Source organism: Gnatocerus cornutus, chromosome 4 (assembly GCF_029298725.1).
Source record: "Gnatocerus cornutus isolate USDA-ARS CGAHR chromosome 4, icGnaCorn1.1, whole genome shotgun sequence".
Taxonomy (NCBI): domain Eukaryota; kingdom Metazoa; phylum Arthropoda; class Insecta; order Coleoptera; family Tenebrionidae; genus Gnatocerus; species Gnatocerus cornutus.
Genome location: NC_142236.1, coordinates 560,669 through 580,435, shown reverse-complemented (window position 1 = coordinate 580,435; position 19,767 = coordinate 560,669). Strand labels below are relative to the sequence as shown.

Sequence of the window (19,767 nt, the reverse complement as noted above, 5' to 3'; positions counted from 1 at the left end):
GTTGTTACGTGATGAGGTTTAAAAGAAAAAACTATAAATTGTAACACTATTTTATTGATCAAAGCAAAACAAATAAGATATCACAGGTTTCTTCTATATGTTAAATATGTTTAAAAAATGAAACAGAGATATTCACAAAAAACAATAAACACTAACTGCAATAAATTAACACCTAACATGTAGTCCTCAGAGGTCATAAATTAAAACAAAGAATGTACAAATTTCTTAACTATTTACATATAAATAAAAGATTAAACATGTTTTCATATCAACAATTTGACTAAGGATCATAATTTTATGAAACACAATGCCATTATCTAAAACCCTTCAGTACCAACTCACAGCTTTAGTTCCCACACGGTTAAAATGCGTATTTTCTTATTGCTATCTGATATCTTATCAAATCTCAACAAAAATCGTCTGGAATATGACCTATTGGAATAAAGGAAAGTTTCAAATTCCTTATGCCAAACATTCTACTGCAATAGGATAATTGAGCTCAATAAGTGCTGACTATACAAGTACCTACTAGCAGTACGTATGGCAATTTGGCAAATATCAAATAGCGCTTCTTCTAAGGTGATCGAGGAAGCAACCCGTATTTTACAATCTATATACTGGGATGGTGGGCAACAATAAGTGGAAATCCCTAAAATCTATAAAAGATTGAATACTGATCACATTCTTCTAGATGATATTGGGCGGCTAACTGCTGTCTCTGGAATTGGCGGCGTCTTGCTTGTTATTGGGCAACAACAAAGTCGACAGCGCTTCCAACGATTGCCTCACCTGCAAACACTCCAAGAGTCAGAGCCCCCTTTCATCACCACCCTCACTCACCTTCGCAATTTGATCTAGATTCGTATCTAAAAAATTATGCACCGCCCCCGCCGACTTCGAATGCAGATGCGTCTGGTAGTGGAGGAGGTTGCTGTAGATTTCTTCGCTGCCAGCAGCTACCATGGTCTCTTGCAAATTATGCGTAAACCTATTTTGAATCTTACTAATTCGATATAATAACACAGCTGCCGATAGAAAAAGTAGTATTAAAAGTAACGTTGTAGCGAACAAGATTAGGCTCTGTCTTGGTAGGCTCCTGAACTTGGAGATGCTGTCTTTCAAGCTGTACACCACTTGCACGGTGCGCTCCTCAATTTTAGGACCGTCTTTGAGAATACCGTCGGCGCTTGGCAGAACCCTTTGAGCTAATCGAGGGGTGATGAGTGGAGACTCGCGACCACTCTCACCCTCGCGGGTTTCTGAAGTGTCGCTGTCGGACACTGGGACAGGTTCCTGGAATCAAAACAAGTTGAAGAGGCGTGGAGGTGGTCCAAAAATAATGCACTATTGCTTATTTCCAAACTGTAATAATAAAGTTGACGAATGATTAAAATTTAGATTATCTTTAAAGTGCACTATGAATTTTTTAAAATTTCGCTTAAATTAAATAAAAATTTAATTCTCAATTTTATAGTAGGCATTAAAATTACTAAAATTACGGCTTCTTACATAAAACATTGTAAAATTTGGTAAAAAAGGAACTAAAATAAGTAATTTTCCCAAATTTCTTTGCTGTAGAATTACAATTACTAAAATTACGGCCTTTAACATAAAAGACTAAAAAATGTCTGTTCTAAAAATAAAAAATTCCAAAAATTGTTTGGTCGGCTCTACAATTTTGTAATTTTGTACAGTTAATAAAGGAAGTAAAAGAAGTAATTTCGATAAATTTCATTGCTGTAAAATTAAAATTATTAAAATGACGGCCGTTAACGTAAAACACTGAAAAATTTTGGTGCGACCTAAAAATGAAAAATCCCAAAAATTGTTTGGTCAGCTCTACAATTTTGTAATTTTGCACTGTCAATAAAGGAACTAAAAGAAGTAATTTCCCCAAATGTCTTTGCTGTAGAATTACAATTACTAAAATTACGGCCTTTAACATAAAAGCCTGAAAAATTTTGGACCGTCCTAAAAATAAAAAATCCCAAAAATTGTTTGGTCGTCTCCAAAATTTTGTTATTTTGCACTGTCAATAAAGGAACTAAAAAGAAGTAATTTTCTCAAATTTCATTGCTGTAGAATTAAAATTATTAAAATGACGGCCGTTAACGTAAAACACTGAAAAATTTGGTGCATCCACAAAATGAAAAATCCCAAAAATTGTTTGGTCGGCTCCAAAATTTTGTAATTGTGCACTGTCAATAAAGGAACTAAAAGAAGTAATTTCCCCAAATTTCTTTGCTGTAGTATTACAATTACTAAAATTACGGCCTTTGACATAAAAGACTCAAAAATTTTGGACCGTCCTCAAAATAAAAAATTTCAGCAATCAAAACTTATAGTGGGAACGGGGTCATTGATTAAGAGTACAAACATTGCTTTCAAACCATGTTGTTTAGTCGACTTAATCTTCGTGAGTTGTCGCGTGAGTTGTAAATAAAATTTGATTGTCTGTCAGATCTCAAGCCGACCAACCCAAAAGTTCTAGGGGTAAAATGTATTGTTAGGTGCATATTTTGTTCATAGCATGGTGCATTATTTTTGGACGCATTGTACGAACGGACTTACCACAATGTCAGGTTCGACTACAAGAAGTGACGCGTTTTGAGCGAGTTCCCAAACTTTAATCATGTAACGGAACGTGTTATCGCGCGACATTAGACTGCCAAAGACGTGTTTGTCTTCACTGGTGGCGATTCCCACCGCGTTTGGTATGATTCTAGCGGTTTTTTCTTTCGTTATTTTCTCCACGGACAACATTGGAATGAGAAGCTACGAAAATACGTTAATTTGGTCGTTGACTCCAACGCTTTTTACCTTTGTAACGTAGCCGAACACATTTGAGTAGAACGCGAAATAGTTCTTGGTAATGTACAAATGACCTTGTAGGAGGATATCACCGATGAGAGCACAAGAATAGTCTGAAAACTCAACTGTTAAAACCTTCCGGAGTGTCTTCAGGAAAAACAACTTACGGTTAAGCACTTTTTCGTCTTCATCCACTGCTGGAAAGTGCCTGTTGAACTTCTTCTGCCGAGCTTTAGACGTCGTAGGCACTTTGGTTTCTTTTGCTGTTTTCGGACTTGGTGGTTCGGTGAGCTGAGCTTGAGCCGTCATCGTGGGTGTCGACGTGGACAGATGTTTTAAAGAAGCCCTTCAAGCCAATTGACAACAATTAGTTCCGGATCGATCTGGATTTTTCACAAACTGTGCAAATTTAAAAATTCCAAACAGGATGTTCACTTTACGAGTCAGATGGCGAAATTAACGACTTCCGATACGAACTTAACGACATCAATTCAGATAATCGAGCTAGACCTCATGACGACACGGCCAAAGAATAAGTCTGTGGAAATAGCACCAGCGGCTGATGACGACGAGAATAGATAGGCATAATTCTTGGCATCACGAATACTCAATTCCGAAAACGTGATTTGTCGCAGGAAAAATTTCTATTTATATGAGATCGTGGGGCGGTTTTTACCGGATTCGGGGGTAATTGGGTTAATGAAGTTTCAAGAAGTGAGGTCAGACGTTTTAATTAATGTCACAGCGCTTGGACTACATTAAATACAATTTCATTAATTTTGCAGTTAAACGAGTCGAGACAAAGCTTGTGCGATGTATAAATACGAAAATGGGTTTTGATAAACAAACAATACACATTTCGTCACAAATAAAGATAAAGGTGAATACAACAACAAAAACAATACACTCACATTGGAATAGTGCAAATTTTTGTAAATGGAGTTTCAGTCGTTCAAGGTTCATGTTAATCCTCTGGTTTGGTCAGTTGATTTAACTCGGTTTAACCTTCCAGGGAAATCAGGGGAAATCAGGGAAATCAATAGAAGATCAGGGGAAGCTTTACGAAATAACAAGCAAATAAGGGGTATTTAGACGAAATTCCAAGGAAATGAGGGGAAGTTTTTTTAAATCACAAGAAAATCAGGGGAATTTTGACGGAATTACAAAAAAATCAGGCGAAGTTTTATGAAGTAACAAGGAAATAAGGGGAAGTTTTACGAAATAACAAGGAAATAATGGGAACTTGGACAACAAATCAGGGAAATTAATAGAAAATCACAAGGAAATCAGGGGAAATGAAATCCTTTAGACATTAAGAGCAATCAATATAAAATCAGGGGAAGTTTTACGAAATAACAATTAAATAGGGAGAAGTTGGACAAAATCACAAGGAAATCAGCAGGATTTAGACCAAGTTATAAGAAATTCAGGGGAACTTTTACGAAATAACAAGGAAATAAGGGGAAATTGGACGAAAACACAATGAAATCAGGGGGAATTTAGACAAAATCACAAAATATTAAGGGAAAGTTTTAAAAAATAACAAGGAAATAAGGGGAAGTTGACCAAAAACAACGAAATCAGGAGAATTTAGACGAAATCACAAGAAATTCGGGGGAACTTGAACGAAAATACAAGAAAATCAGGAGAAATCGTTTGGAAATCAAGGAAATTAATAGAAAATCATAAGGAAATAGGGGGAAATAAAATCATTTGGACATTAAGAGCAATCAATAGGAAATCAGGGGAAGTTTTACGAAATAACAAGCAAATAGGTAGAAGTTGGACGAAATCACAAGGAATTCAGGGGAATTTAGACGAAATTATAAGTAATTCAGGAGAATTTTTACGAAATAACAAGGAAATAAGGAGAAGCTGGACGAAAACACAACGAAATCAGGGGAATTTAGACGAAATCACAATAAACTCAGGGGAAGTTTTACGAAATAACAAGGAAATAAGGGGAAGTTAGACGAAAACACAAGGAAATCAGGAGAAGTTTTATAAAATGACAAGAAAATCACGGGAATTTAGACGAAATCATAAGAAATTCAACAGAAGTTTTTCCAAATAACAAGCAAATAAGGGAAAGTTGGACGAAACCACAAGGAAATCAGGGGAAATTAGACGAAATTATAAGAAATTCAGGAGAAGTTTTACGAAATAATAAGCAAGTAAGGGGAATTTGGACGAAATCACACAGAAACCAGGGGAATTTAAACGAAATTACAAGGAAATAAGTAGAGATGTGACGAAATCACAAGGAATTTAACGGAAGTTTTGCCAAATAAAACGGAAATCGCACCGAAATCAGGGGATGTTAAGTGAAGGCATTTATGAGAAGTATTTACCCCTGGCAAACAAAATTGTAAAGTCCAATCCAACCTACATAATTTTATATAATTTCAGAGTGGTTTTTGTCGTCAATTATATTAATTTCCTCGTAATTACATTCGTACAACGTCAATCGTTGCCTTGTACTGTCCAGTTCCCAAAAACTCAACAAACAGGCGATTTTATTGCTAATATCGCGTCAATCCAAACACCTGACTGCAGTAAAAGATGAAAACAATTCATATCCATGAAAATGATAATATAAAAACGCCATAAAAATGCATATTGATATTCGTCCGATCATAAACCCGTTAGAAGCTGTAAGAGTAAACAGTAATAAAGATTACGACGAAATTAGAATGTTAGTTTCCGGCATTTCCGACGTTCACACATTACAAAATCGTACAAAGAATAAAGGAAATAGAACAAGGTTAGAAGTGAAAAGACTTACGTGTCCGAGTCGGTGGCGTAGCTACCGGAGGTGCTACTACCGATACTCGACGTATCCTCGCTGGACATTTTGGAAGATGGACCGTTTAGAACTCTTATTTAACAATCAAATGACCGAGCGACGTCGGAGTTTGATAACAACTGATCGCGGTATTGATGGGTTTCAGTGGGTGATAAGCGATACCAATTGTGCTTGGCCAAGAATCGAAATTTTACTCTTATCGGCTTATCTAACTTTGTGCACCTGTTTCCTCTAGACCGTTATCAGAATTTTTACGAATTTTTCGCGTTTTATCAATTACGACTTACTTATCGCATTTGGTGAAGAGAGAGTGGCTTGGACTCCGATGTATCGATGGAGAGGTGCATCCAGGACTGCACGGTTGCGAAACAGGTTCCGAAAGTCCACTAGGGGAAATACCGAGGGTTCCTTGTGGCGTTCCGGGAGCCGAACGGGCCCCCGCGCTCCCGAAATTTCCAGAGGACCTAGAAACAGAAAAACAGGTGTTTCATTCGATTATCTAAGATTTGATAAGGCGATAAGTTAAGTCACCTTGGAGCGAAGTGAACATCTGCGAGAGTTCTCGCTTAAATTAAAAATGAATACACGCGAAATCGATAAAGATGATTCATCAGTTCATCACACATTACAAAGACAATCAAATTTGCAAAGTAAACAGATTTAAGAGATTGAAGTGAGCAATCTAGAACTGATTCGAGGGGTTAGAAGAGCCAGGATGCCACGAAACTTTGCCCTGATAATACCGGCATTGTTGTCGAAACACCTGAAGTTTTGAGTCACTTCATGTTAATTCTTTGATTAGATAACTGTAACGAAAGGTCGGAGAACCTCCGGTCAGTTTGCGTCACTTGTATCTCGAAGGAAGTGGAATTATTTTTACTTTTGTATAATTTCGCGCGATTACGATCGATTAAGAACCGATAAAAAGAACGGAACACCCACGCCTCCTTCCCGTTAAAATAAATACAATTGAACTAGATCGTAAAATCGGTTATAGCCAACACTTCAATTAGTGAAATTTATTTCGTTGTCACGCACGCTTCATTCATTCCGAGACATGCGATTCATTCAACTCACTTGGATTTTGTAGTTTTTCGTTTGTTGCGGTGTTTATGAACAAGCACTTTTATTAGCTCCAGTTTGAAAGTGACAATTTGGCTTTTTAGTCGCGACTGAACTCGTCAGTGGAATATTTGAATTTTAGCCAACGGATCTACACGAGACGAGTGCTTCCGTCATAATTTTTTGAATGTAAGCAGATATATTTAGGAGTTTGTTCCTACACTGTCCTGTTTAGATCGGATTTATTTCGCGGAATTCTAAGCTTTTTCGCTAGTCACGACAGCGGATTTTCAGACGAAAATCTGCTCCATCGGCATTTTCTGACTGAAAACAGTTCGCGAATTTGATATTTTTATTGTTCTGCCTAGTCTACAATTAATAGGAAATCAGGGGAAGCTTTACGAAATAACAAGCAAATAAGGAGAAGTTGGACGAAATCACAAGGAAATCAGGAGAAGTTTTATAAAATGACAAGGAAATCAGGGGAAGTTGGACGAAATCACAAGGAAATCAGGGGAATCAAGACGAAATCACAAGAAATTCAGGAGAAGTTTTACGAAATAACAAGCAAATAAGGGGAAGTTGGACGAAATTAGAAGGAATTCAGGGGAATTTAGATGAAAATACAAAACATTCAAGGAAAGTTTTACGTAATAACAAGCAAATAAGGAGAATATAGACAAAAACAAAAAAAAATCAGGGAAAGTTTTACGAAATAACAAGGAAATAAGGGGAAGTTGGACGAAAACACAAGGAAATCAGCGGAATTTAGACGAAATTACAAGAAATTTAGGAGAAGTTTGACGAAATAACAAGCAAATAAGGAGAAGTTGGGCGAAAACACAACAAATTGAGGGGGAAATCGTTGGAAATCACGAAAATAAATTAATAGAAAATTACAAGGAAATCAGGGGAAATCATTAAGACATGAAGGGCAATCAATAGGAAATCAGGGGAAGAAATAAGGGGAAGTTGGACGAAAACACAAGAAAATCAGGGAATTTGGACGAAATTACAAAAAAATCAAAAATATTTAGACGAAATTACAAGGAAATAAAGAGAGGTTTTACGAAATAACAAGCAAATAAGGGGAAGTTGGACGAAAACACAAGGAAATCAAGGAAATTACATGAAAATCAGGAAATTTTAGACAAAAAATCAGATAATCAGGGGAAGTTTTACGAAATAACAAGCAAATAAGGGGAAGTTGGACGAAATAGCAAGGAAATCAGGGAAATTTAGACGAAATTACAAGGAAATCGGCGGAATTTAGACGAAATTACAAGAAAATCTCAGGAGAAGTTTTACGAAATAACAAGCAAATAAGGGGAAGCTGAACGAAATCACAAGAAAATCAGGGAAAATAATCAGGGAAATAAATTAATAGAAAATCACAAGGAAATCAGGGGAAATAATTAAAACATTAAAAACAATCAATAGAAAATCAGGGGAGGTTTTACGAAATAACAAGGAAATAAGGGGAAGTAGGACGAAATCACAAGGAATTCAGGGGAAATCAGGGAAATTAACAGAAAATCACAAGGAAATCGCAGGAAATTAAATCATTTAGACATCAAGGGCAATTAATAGGAAATCAGGGGAAGTTCTACGAAAAAACAAGGAAATAAGGGGAAGTTGGAAGAAATCACAAAGAATTCAGGGGAAGTTTTACGAAATAACAAGAAAATTAGGGGAGGTTGGGCGAAAACACAAGGAAATTAAATATTGCATTTTCAGACTGAAAAAAAAATTACGCAAATTTGATATTTTTATTGTTCTGCCGAGTCTCCAAAAATCTAAAATGTGCTTTGGAACCAATATTTATTAACCCACGTAAAGCTCTAAAAAATTGTTTAGTGACAAAGTTCAAACCTTCGAAATACTTGCGTGCTTTCCAATTTTTATCCTGCTATTATTAAAAAAGAAAATACAGAGTGAACGCCAAAAACGCTTCGTATATTGGTGCTAATGTTTCTAAACTTTCGACGTAAAATGTACGATATTTGCTTATCTATTACTATGTATTCCTTGAATTAGCCACTTCAAGGTTTAGGCCATGTGCTTATCTCTAATATTTAAAACATGAACTCGCAACGACAAAAACAATCAGCAGACTCATAAATCCATTATTTAAACGCCAGAGCCCGAATAATTGATACAAAAATCAATCAATACGAAGCAACAAGAAATAAGATCTCATTTGTAGTAAATCGTAAATCGCCTCGCTTTATTCCACGGTTATTCACTTCTCATTACTTGCGCCCAGTCCGAAGCATTGATTTTTTGTGATCACCGCACGTTGGTGCTATTGCGCCAGTTTGAAAACACGTGTAAAAGACGAAATGTAAATAAACAATTATAAATAGAACTAGATAGGTCGGATCGTTACTTCGGCATACTTTGTTTTATCGAAATGATGTATCTATCGATTAGTCGTTACCGCGAACTTTTGATGCTAATGGATGAATGTGATTAGAAACACCTACGCGGTTCAGTTTAAACGAAAACTTGGAAAATTGGGAAAGAAACTGGTCGCAGTCTAATTAGCCGCGTTTTCTTTTGCGTGTGTGCGAAGTAGATGAAACACAAAGTTTTATAATTGTTCTATAAAGCGGAGGACGAACTTAAAGAGTTAATTGCTGGGCGATAAAAGAAGTTACTTTCTATTTTTACGTTTTATTATAAAATTCGGAATGGGGACGCTTCTGTCATTGTTTGCTAAAAATATTCGAGTTTTGGCAGTAAGATCTGAAAATCGGCAGGTCACAGCGATTTATGAGGACTTTTTTCCTTGGACAAAGTCTTTAGTTCTTTATTTCGTGTATTTTTAAGATTTTTTTAGCTTAGAAATCGACTTTTGGATTGGAAAATTTTCAAAGCTCTATATCGCCGGAACTACAAGAGATATTTGAAACGGTTTCCACCAGCGTTTTTCTCGGCTCATTTTACTTCAAAAATTCGTCGAAAATTCTATGGGCTTTTTTTTTGCGGCTCAATCGATGAAAATTTTTCAAATTTTTCTTTTTTGATCGCCTCTCGTAAACTATTTGCCTTATCGATCTGAGATTTGGTCAGTTGATAGAACTGGAGCTCTTCTTTTGATAGATATATAATTTAATAATATTAAACGCAGTTTTCACCCGGAAATTGCGTCTTGAAAATGACCCTAAAAACACCCTTTGAAAATCTATTTCGGTTGATATCTCGTTTATTAGCTGAGGAAATTTGAGCTACGTGGGCTCGTTTTATGCAGAATTTTGTACTGGATCCAAAAATGCCCTTGCTTTTTCTCCTCGGTCAGTAAATAACCGAGTTAGAGGCGTTTGAAATTTCGGGTAGTCGCCAGAGGGTCAAATTTTTGCAGATCGAAAACGATTTTTCTCGATATCTCCGGAATTAAGCCAAATATTGAGAAAACCTTTTCGGAATCGTTTTTTTCGCGATTTTTTAGCTAAGAAATCGTTCTTAGATTTTCAAAAAGTCGAAAGTTGCAGTTTTTCGAAAAAATTCAAATTTTAGAAGACTTTCCTGTATTATTCAAGGAAGAATAAAAAACAAGTAAATATCCCAAAAATCTAGAGCATCCAGAATTTTTGATAATTAAATAAACTGCTCGAATTCCAAAATTTGGCATTGATATTTCAAACTCAAATTTTTCGCTTTTGCACGCAGCTCGCCGTCTAATTCCAGTGGGGTCATCTGCTCGAAATGCGGCTAAAGATGATTATGCCAGCAATTTCAACTTGTCTCTTATACAACTCTAGCAAATTTCCCACAAGAAAGCAATCTCTCGACTTTCTACTATGTCCACACCAAACTTAATAATTCACAACTCTCAAACGAGGCAACCGAAAATTAGGACACATCTAAATTGCAAATACACGAAAAAACCTACCGCGACTTTTTCAAAAATCTGTTCTTAACAATTTGCAGTTTCCGTTCTTTGGAGGCATTTTCGCGATCTTCGAATCCTTGCACGAAACACAACATCACAAATTTTTAAGAGCACAATTAACTAATTGATGGATCATATTTAATGATAAAGAGTTTAATTGGAAATTGTTGCCAGTGGCATGGTGGCGGTGTTGTTATTGATGTGTCGACAGCAAAAACTGTACTGCTGACACATGGCAGATGTTGAACGAACCATGAACACTGACTGACTGACTTTAAGTCGACCGAACGGTACACGTCGCTAACCGGACTTTCCAGTACCGGAATGAGCAACAATGGACACCAATTACTTTTCACTATTCTTTTCATTCATTCAAATTACTCAAAGTTTTGTTTTCTAATTACTTATTATGACAAGATAAGCTATCATTGCTTATTTAGGAAAATTTGTTCCCAGACTAGCAGTTTCATATCTCGCCTTTTATCGATTTCCAGCGCGAAATTACGTCAATACGGCACTGCCTCGTCTACGTAGCTCATGGCAACGAAAATTGTGGAGCTGCAAAAGTAACAACGCTCAATGAAAGGTGAGACTAAACGGAAAACGCATAAATTAATTCGATTGCATAATTATCAGGGCCGGACTAAGTTAATTCTCGGGTTCTTTCCGTTGGTTCGAGGGTCTGACGCGTCTTCCTCATGTTTATGCAGATGATTTTATCGATTACTGTCTGCTGCTTGAAGCAACAGAGCTGCGGATTTTTCGTGTGGAAATTGCGGTTTTTACTCGTGGGGTTTGTTATGATTAAGACGATGATTGAAGCGCACATGTTGAAATGTTGTCATTAAAAACCATTTGCTTATCGCTAATTAATAATTTATGGGAGAAAATCAATTTTGAGCTTCGTGGGAATCGTATTGTTGGTTCTAATGAAATAAAACTTTTATAAGTGTTTAATGAATGAGTTTCTTTAATTAAAGTGAAACTTTTACACAAAACTGCGTGTTATTCTATCCAATTTTTTTTTATTTATAGTATATATAATTTGGTCTCAAAATAGTCCAGGCCTTCATTTTATTGTTCTAAACAAAATATTTGAGCAAAGAGAGCAATTTTGAAAAATTTTATTAAGAGGAAAAGCCAAAATTTCCCTCTTTTTACAATAAAATTCCGTAATTTTGGTAATTTTAAAGTCAATACAATCAAAATTAGGGTTGTTACTATTTTTGACATGTTTATTTACTGTTTATTTACAAAATATTAAAGCAAGAAAGAGCAATTTTAGATTTTTTTTGACAAGATAAACGAAAATTTTCTTTTTTATTCTATTGAATTCCGTATTTTTGGTAGTTTTAACGCAAATACAATAAAAATTGGACTATTTACTATTTTTAACATGTTTATTAACTGTGCCAAATGCCAAAATATTAGAACAAGAAAGAGCAAATTTAGAAATTTCTACTCTTAGGAAGATTAAAAAAGTCAGCAAAAAAATTAGGTAACTTTGCCAGTTTAAACGCTAAAACAATAAAATTTGTGGACACTATAATTCACAACATACTTATTAACTTTACCAAATTTTAGAGCAAGAAGGAGCACTTTTAGAAATTTTTATTGAGAGAATAAACCAAAATTTCCATCCATTTATTATAAAATTTCGTAAATTTAGTAATTTGAACGCCAAGACAATCAAAATTAGAGCAGTTATTACTTTCAACATTTTTATTAATTGTGCCAAATGCCAAAATATTAGAGCAAAAAAGAACAATTTTAGAAATTTTTGTTCTTCGGAAGAATAAAAAAATGCTACTATTTTCTCTAAAATCACGTAACTTTGACAATTTAAACACTAAATCAATGAAATTTGTCGAGGTTATAATTTACGGTACGCTTCTCAACTCCACCAAATTTCAAAATATTAGAGCAAAAAAAAGCAATTTTAGAATTTTTTGTTTTGGGACCGAACCAAATTTCCACCAGTTTCTATAAAATTCCGTAACTTTGCTAGTTTTATCGTCAGTGGTCGAAAATTATTTTTGCTTTTAAGAACTCTTAAGGATTTTACAGTGACAAAATGGTTAAAAATGTTGTGCATTACCGATTTTAAATAGCAGCACACCTACAAATGGGGACTTTTGACATTTTTAAATTTTAAAATTTTTGTATCCATTTCGCCTGGCTTAAAATCTGTCAAAATGCTTCCAAGAACCCGAAAATTCGAGAGAATGTTACTGACACTGAGCCAGCTGTATCGAGTTCGATCTACTGAAAGAAAATAGTGTTGACCCGCCTCAGAGAAGGGATAAAATTGGTAGGTCGAATTTGCAATAACCGGTTACGAATGTCTGAGCTGCCTTCACCTTATTAATCGCGTGTGGGAAAACGTCTTTGAGGATCGAGTTTTGGCAAGTTCTGGAGTTTAGATAAGAGTGCTAATTGTCACTTTCAATAGTTTCTGCTCGTTTCTAGTTAGGAAAATGTGGCACCTGACACCCAACACCTGTCGGCATTAATTAAACAGTCCCTGAAGTATTTTCCCACAATAACTACTCGAGTTAATTGTCGGACAAGTTCCAACTTTAAACTGAAGTGTATCAACAAAACAACAAATTTAGAAAAAATTGAAAGATAAATAACAAAGCTTTCAATGTCATTTCAAATCAGGTGAAGGCGGAGAAAAACTGTTGAACTTACCAAGCGACACTCAAAGATCTCGTGTACTTTTTCCCAGTCAATATAATAACTTTATGCACTGGTAAACTCCTCCTTCTACCCTCGTCCCTCACTTTACCACTCATTATCGAACGTTTGCAACGAATGAAAGTGTTGGTTTTGACTGCAGTTACACATAACACTTATTTGAACTTTGATTAGAAAACGTAATAAGTCTTTATAAGTTGTTCAAATATTTTTGTAAAAGCACATTGTTTTGCGTTAATCTCTGATACTGACCCGCAATTATTTTCGTTGTAAACCTTGCAAACATGAAAATAGTTATCAAACGCGATACTAGAAAAGTCGAGCAAAAGGTTATCGTGGAATCAAGGATTTTTAAGACTCACCCATTAAGGAGCGCGGGGTCAGTGGACAATTTTACGTCTTCCAGATCCGATCCATCTTCAGTGCTTGGGGGATCCTCGACTAATAACGGAGCTGGTGGCTGCCTAAAAGAAAATCCACAATAAAACGGGGAAAAGTACCAAGTTTCTAGCACTTTTTTAACACTAAATTTTGCATGCCATTCTTTCGTTTGTAATTGTATTATTATTATTCTGTGTGCAGGGTCAAGTACTATACACTGTTTGTTATTGAATGTGAATAAGAAACAGTGCTAATACAACAAGAAATAGAGTGCAGAGTGGTGTAGGAGTGTCAATCAATAATACGGTGCTTCATTGTAGGAATTAAAAAACGAGAATTTTACTTGGGGGTTTTCAAGTCCTACAATTACTTGTTCGCATCACATCACATTAATGTGATACCTGAACGGCATTTCCCTCTACTCTTTGGCCATCTTTTAATCTGAAAAAAAGAGCCAATTACAAAAAGCGCACGATACTAACTTAAGATTCGGAGTTAGAATCCGCGGAAATCGTAGAGTTTGTACTTCAACATTGAGATTTCGCAGCTACACAAACAACATTTGAATTTCAGGATCTGTTTTATTGTAGGAGTGCTCTGAAGCCGGATCTGGTGGTCAATTAACAATGCCCCCAATCAATTAGGCGTGAAAAGTCCGCAATTTTTTAATTTTTCTTGGCTTACCTCATTTCCTCATCATCTCTAATCAGCTCACAAACATGACTCTCTTTCATTTCAGCTATCATATCGAACACTGTCGTGTGTTACGTAAAAAAGAGGTTAAGCAGATCACTGCGTTTTATACTTCATTCTTTTCATTCTGTGGATAAATAGGAAATACCAAGAAAGAGTCTAAAGGTTATTTAAATAAACTGTTCGAATGAGTGACACTGTTAATACTGTGATGAATAGCGCATGTTCGTTTTAATTAGATCACCAACACACCATTTTACTTTGAATTATATTAAAGGTTTGGAGGCAATACGAAATAATCAGTTATTAAATGATCCGGAATATTAATTTAGATAATTAAAAACGAGGCGGGCTCGATTAAAGTTAATTTAGGTGCGTCCAGTTTATAACAATTAAAACCGAGGAGTGCGAAATATTTATTGAAAGTCACGTTTCATTGTTGTTTTTCGTCGAAATGATAATTAAATAATGTTACAGGTAATAACAATTGCCATAAACATTTTCGATGTATTACTGGTTATCTATACATGATCATAAAATGATGTTTTTGTATTCAATGCGGCTTTTATATTTATTAACATTGGGAATCAATACAAACTTGTACCAATAAAGGAAATGCTACTTGTACAAAACTTTCCAATTGAATAATAAACAAGCTTATAAACACGTTATTTTGTTCATAAAATTGTGTTTATCGATTTTGAAGTACAAAAGTTTGGAGCTGTTCGGCGCCCGTTTCTTGAGGGACTAATTGAATTAAAACAGAAAATGCGGTCAGAGGTAATCAAGGGCAATTTACAGTGTCAACAAATGATTGATTTTTTCCCATCGCTACTAATAAATGCAGCAGAGGGGGACTAGTTTTTATTCAGATAATTTTTTGTTTGGCCATGACTCGCGTTATCTTTGGGGTCACGGGTGTTTACATTCAATATTTTGTCCTCTTTACAATATATTCAATCTTTTTCTTAGTAAATTGCGCAGATTTCTAACATTTTCTGGATTTTAAACGTTCTGCAGCTTCCTCAGAATCTCAAAATTTCCAGAAGCCTAGAAGCAGAAGAAGAAGTTAGAGACTTTGGATTTTATCAATTTAGAGAGTCCGAAGAACTCTAGATTTTAGCAATCACAAAAATTTTAGGTCGATATCTCGCTTAGTTTGGAAGTAAATTTACGTTTTTAGGGTTCATTTTACGCAGAATTTCGAAATTTTATTTATTTGAGTTTGAAAGTTAGATGCTTTTCCTCTCTAATTCAGTCACGGTCGATATCTCGCTTATTTTTGGAGCAATATTAAAGTATTTGTGCTCATTTTACGCAGAATTTTACGTGGAATCCAAAAAGTAAGATTCGTTAAGATCGGTTTAAAAAATAACTGAGTTATGAGCGATTGAAGTTTCGGATACTGAATTCTGGGTTGGAAAATTTTCAAAGCTTGATATCTCCGAAACTACAAGAAATTTTTTGAAACGGTTTTTTCCAGCGTTTTTATCGGCTTATATTACTTTAGAAAACGCCCTCAAAAGTCGAAAATTCGAAGGTCAATTTTTTGGGCAAAAAAATTTTGCGGCTTAATCGATGAAAATTTTTCAATTTTTCGTTTTTTGATTGCCCCTCGTAAACTATTTGCCTTATCGATCTGAGATTTGGCCAGTTGATAGAACTCGAGCTCTTCTTTTGATAGATATATAATTTAATAATACTAAATGTAGTTTTCACCCCGAAATCGCGTCTTGAAATTGACCATAAAAACACTCTTTGAAAATCTATTTCGGTCGCTATCTCGTTTATTAGTTGAAGAAATTTGAGCAAATTTTGCGCTGAATCCAAAAATATCCTTAATTTTCTTGTAGGTCAATAAATAACTGAGTTAGAAGCGTTTGAAATTTCGAGTAGTCGTCAGAGGGCCAAAATTTTAGAGGTTCGAAACTGATTTTGCTCGATATTTCCGGAATTAAGCCAAATATTAAGAAACTCTTTTCGGAATCGTTTTTCCCGCGATTTTTTAGTTTAGAAATCAATCTTCGGTAGTTCGGATTCGAAATTTTATTTATTTCAGTATGGAAGTTAGCTGCTTTTCGGTCGAGATCTCGCTTATTTAAAAATCAATATTAAAGTATTGGTGCTCATTTTACGCAGAATTTTACGTAAAATCCAAAATGTAAGATTCGTTTAGAGTTATGAGCGATTTGAAGCTCCGGAAACGATTTTTCTCGATATCTCCGGAATAAGCCAAATATTAATATTTTCTGGATTTTATACGATCTGCAGCTACCTCAGGATCTCAAGATTCCTAGAAGCTGTTTGAGACTTTAACCTATTATATTTACCCATTTACTGAATTAATCAATTTAAAGAGTCCGAGAAACTCTTTTGTGTGGAAATTAATGTTTGAGCCTTTAAGAAGCAATTCGGATTTTTTCAGCAGGAATTCGCGAAAATCTAACAATGACTTAAAAATGGTGGATGCGCCAGGTGAAATTTCCCGTATTTCGCCCGTAGGTACAAGATTTACTTTTTCAAAATGAGACTAAATGAAAAACGAGCAAAAACTAAATAAGATTCTAAAATCTTTAGACTAGCGAGTGCTGCATTTTCAATTCTTCCAAGGATACGCCCATGCGAACGTATTGACAAGGTCAGTAATCAAGGTTAAACCCAAAAAACCTTAAAACACCGCAATCTCATTCATCAGCAGCATCCCCATCTTCGCATTTCGCCCCCCAAGTCGATAACACCGCGATTTCAACCCAACAAACCCCCCAAAACTCTTCTAAATTCACTGTAAAAAGCAGCAATTCTCTTACCTTCCACAGTTCTAAAAGTTGCAGCACTCGCTTAAGAAACGCTCAGCATCTCGTGATAGGCTGCCACTCTCGCCACCCCCGACTTGCAATCCTTCTAACCTTCGATTATTAACTAAAACTCTTAATTTTTGATTTTTTGCAATAGCGCATGCTAAGACACTGTTAACAAGAATTGAATTGCGTGTGTACCGATGCGATCCAGATCCCGGACTCTATCCCCGGACGTTTCGTGGTACCAACCAGTGTCGGCACACGTTCAATTCGCAAAAATCGAACGTTTCTGCGAGCACGAAATCAAAGCGGAACTTTCAATCAACCAAACTGGCGAAAAGTCTCATTAGTATCGAAATGAATATTTTAAGTTGTTTTGTCGATACGATTCGAACTTCCGAGGAGGTTTAGCTGCAAGAATCGGAGTTGTTGCGGGGTGTTTTTAAGTGTGCGAATGTAAAATGTTGGTGGGACGAACGGCACTGGGTTTTTGGTTTGCGACGACTCATAATTATTGATCAAGAACAAAGCTGCCAGTTCGAGGAGGTGTGTCTTTGGCGAGGCGGTTTTAACACGTGCTTTGGGAGAGGGAGGGACTTTATTCTGCAGATGAACAGCTGGCGGACGATGGAGCTTTGATTTGGTCGTTTTAACACTGAAAGAACTTCCTAGAAAACTCTAAATCCTGAAGGAATTTTAAGTTAATCTGCAGAATCAAAACAACGAATCTAAAAAAGTTACATAAACACTGTTATCTGCTTCTCCCAAAACAGAGCAAATCCCAAATAAAAACGTTGTCGCAAGCGCTTAACCTTGACCCTTTTAAGTCACTTTACTTACATTCGAATGACAAAAGGGCTCAACAGCGACCTGGGCATAGTCGAAATAAAAAACCTCATCGTATTCGACCTCTTCGGTTTCATCCTGGGCTGATCTAAAACCCCAAGAAAATTAAGTTGTTCGCACAACTCTCCCCCAAACCTTGTTTCTTGGGTTCTAAACTCTTCGCCCTTCTGATAACACTCCTCCTCCAGGGCCCATTCCTGAAACTTTCCCTAATGGAGCGTCTGAAGCTCCTCTTCTTGTTGTTTTCCGGCGGGTCGCTGTTCTTCCGCCTCAGTTCGACGGTCTCACCGTCCACCTCCATGGTGGGTCTTTTGGGTTCGGACTCATCCATTTCACATTTCCGATTCGATGAGTAAACGAGATCACATTGTAACACGAGGTGTGTGATAAACCCACGTAACTGATTGTTTTGTTACGAGACTTTAACTTATCAATGTCAAGATAAGGAGTGAGCAATTAACGAAAGTACAAAGAATTGATAACGCACAGCTGATGGAGGTGCTGTAACCGGCACCAAATATCGTGTTTATGACTTAATTGGGGTGCTAACTGCACAAAGGGGCGAAACTACGCCAGTACTACCCCCATATATTGTTGCATTTTCAGATTCTACATCCAAGTTAAGGGTGACTTTATGTATAATGTGCTATACTTAAATTGAACCATTTCAGAGATATAATGATTTTTGTAAAAAAATTGCACAACAAAAGTGTAATTTTCTTTCCGGGATGTAGCCTATAATCTATTTCAAAATTGCTGCGTTTATTGGAAAATAAGCACAATACAAACGAACAATGAATTTTTGCATTAACTTTATGTATTGGACATCTATTTCCTACTAAAAATACGCAAAAAAGAAGTGTTTTTACTCTTTTTTTTTCAATTTTTTTAAACATGCTTTGGAATGGCAACAATTTAATTTTGTGTGGATTTTCTATAAACAAATTAGGTGCTCTAATAGAAATAAAAAATTCTCAAAAATTGTTTTTGTAATTTTTTTTTAATTTAATTTTTTTTTTTTGAAAAATCGAGATATATCAAATAAGGTATAGCACGGTATATAAAAAGTGATCTTCAATTTTCATGTAAAATTCAAAAATTTAATAAAATATAGAGTGTTCTATTTAAAAGTCAGTATTTTTAGTCGGTAATCTAAAAAAATTTATATGCGAAGAACGAAATTTAATAAATAAATAAACAATTTTGTCATCTTAAAATTGGGATTGAGGGAGGAGAAAGATTTTTCAAAATGTATGTAACTATACAGGGTGTTTTTGAAATGGATGTAGAGAAAAGTTTTGCGTTATTCCAGAAGGGGTGAAGTGTGAAAAACCAATTTTTAAATCAAAAACTGACAAGGTAAAATTAACCCTACTCCATGTACTTTCTACACCACTGTCAAAAAACACACTGGAATAACTTGTTTCCAAAGCAAAAAGCAACTCGATTTTGTATTCTCTTTTAAATCAGTGGCGGCCAAGTAAATTCATTTAAATTTTTGTGTAATTTAATTTAAAATGCTAAAAGGCTTTAACTAAAAAAAATTTTCTTAATAGACTCAATTTGTGACACACTTTTTTTGTACATGCCTCTCAAAAACACCCTATATATAAAACGAATTTACAAGTTTAACAAATGGAATAATTCTACCGTAAAAAACATTTTATATCATGTGGCAATAGGTAAAAATGTTCACTTCACCTATTGTTAGGCAGTTTTTAATAATATGCAGAAAAATTTTCCGGAAGTTTGCAAAAACTGGCCAAAAATTAGTT

At 35.4% G+C, this 19,767-nt stretch overlaps 1 protein-coding gene across 1 annotated transcript; it reads right to left on the bottom strand.

Moving 5' to 3' along the window:
- Nucleotides 1-36: 36 nt before the first annotated feature.
- Nucleotides 37-18,592, bottom strand: LOC148175677 (uncharacterized). The gene is made up of 11 exons (XM_088034575.1): nt 18,575-18,592; nt 18,476-18,541; nt 18,128-18,392; nt 17,987-18,080; nt 13,637-13,738; nt 5,905-6,081; nt 2,979-3,157; nt 2,821-2,924; nt 2,572-2,775; nt 841-1,293; nt 37-789 (listed from the first exon to the last, which is right to left on the bottom strand). Exons 1-11 carry the CDS (start codon nt 18,590-18,592, stop codon nt 706-708), a joined length of 1,746 nt encoding a protein of 581 aa, XP_087890701.1. The 3' UTR covers nt 37-705.
- Nucleotides 18,593-19,767: the final 1,175 nt, after the last annotated feature.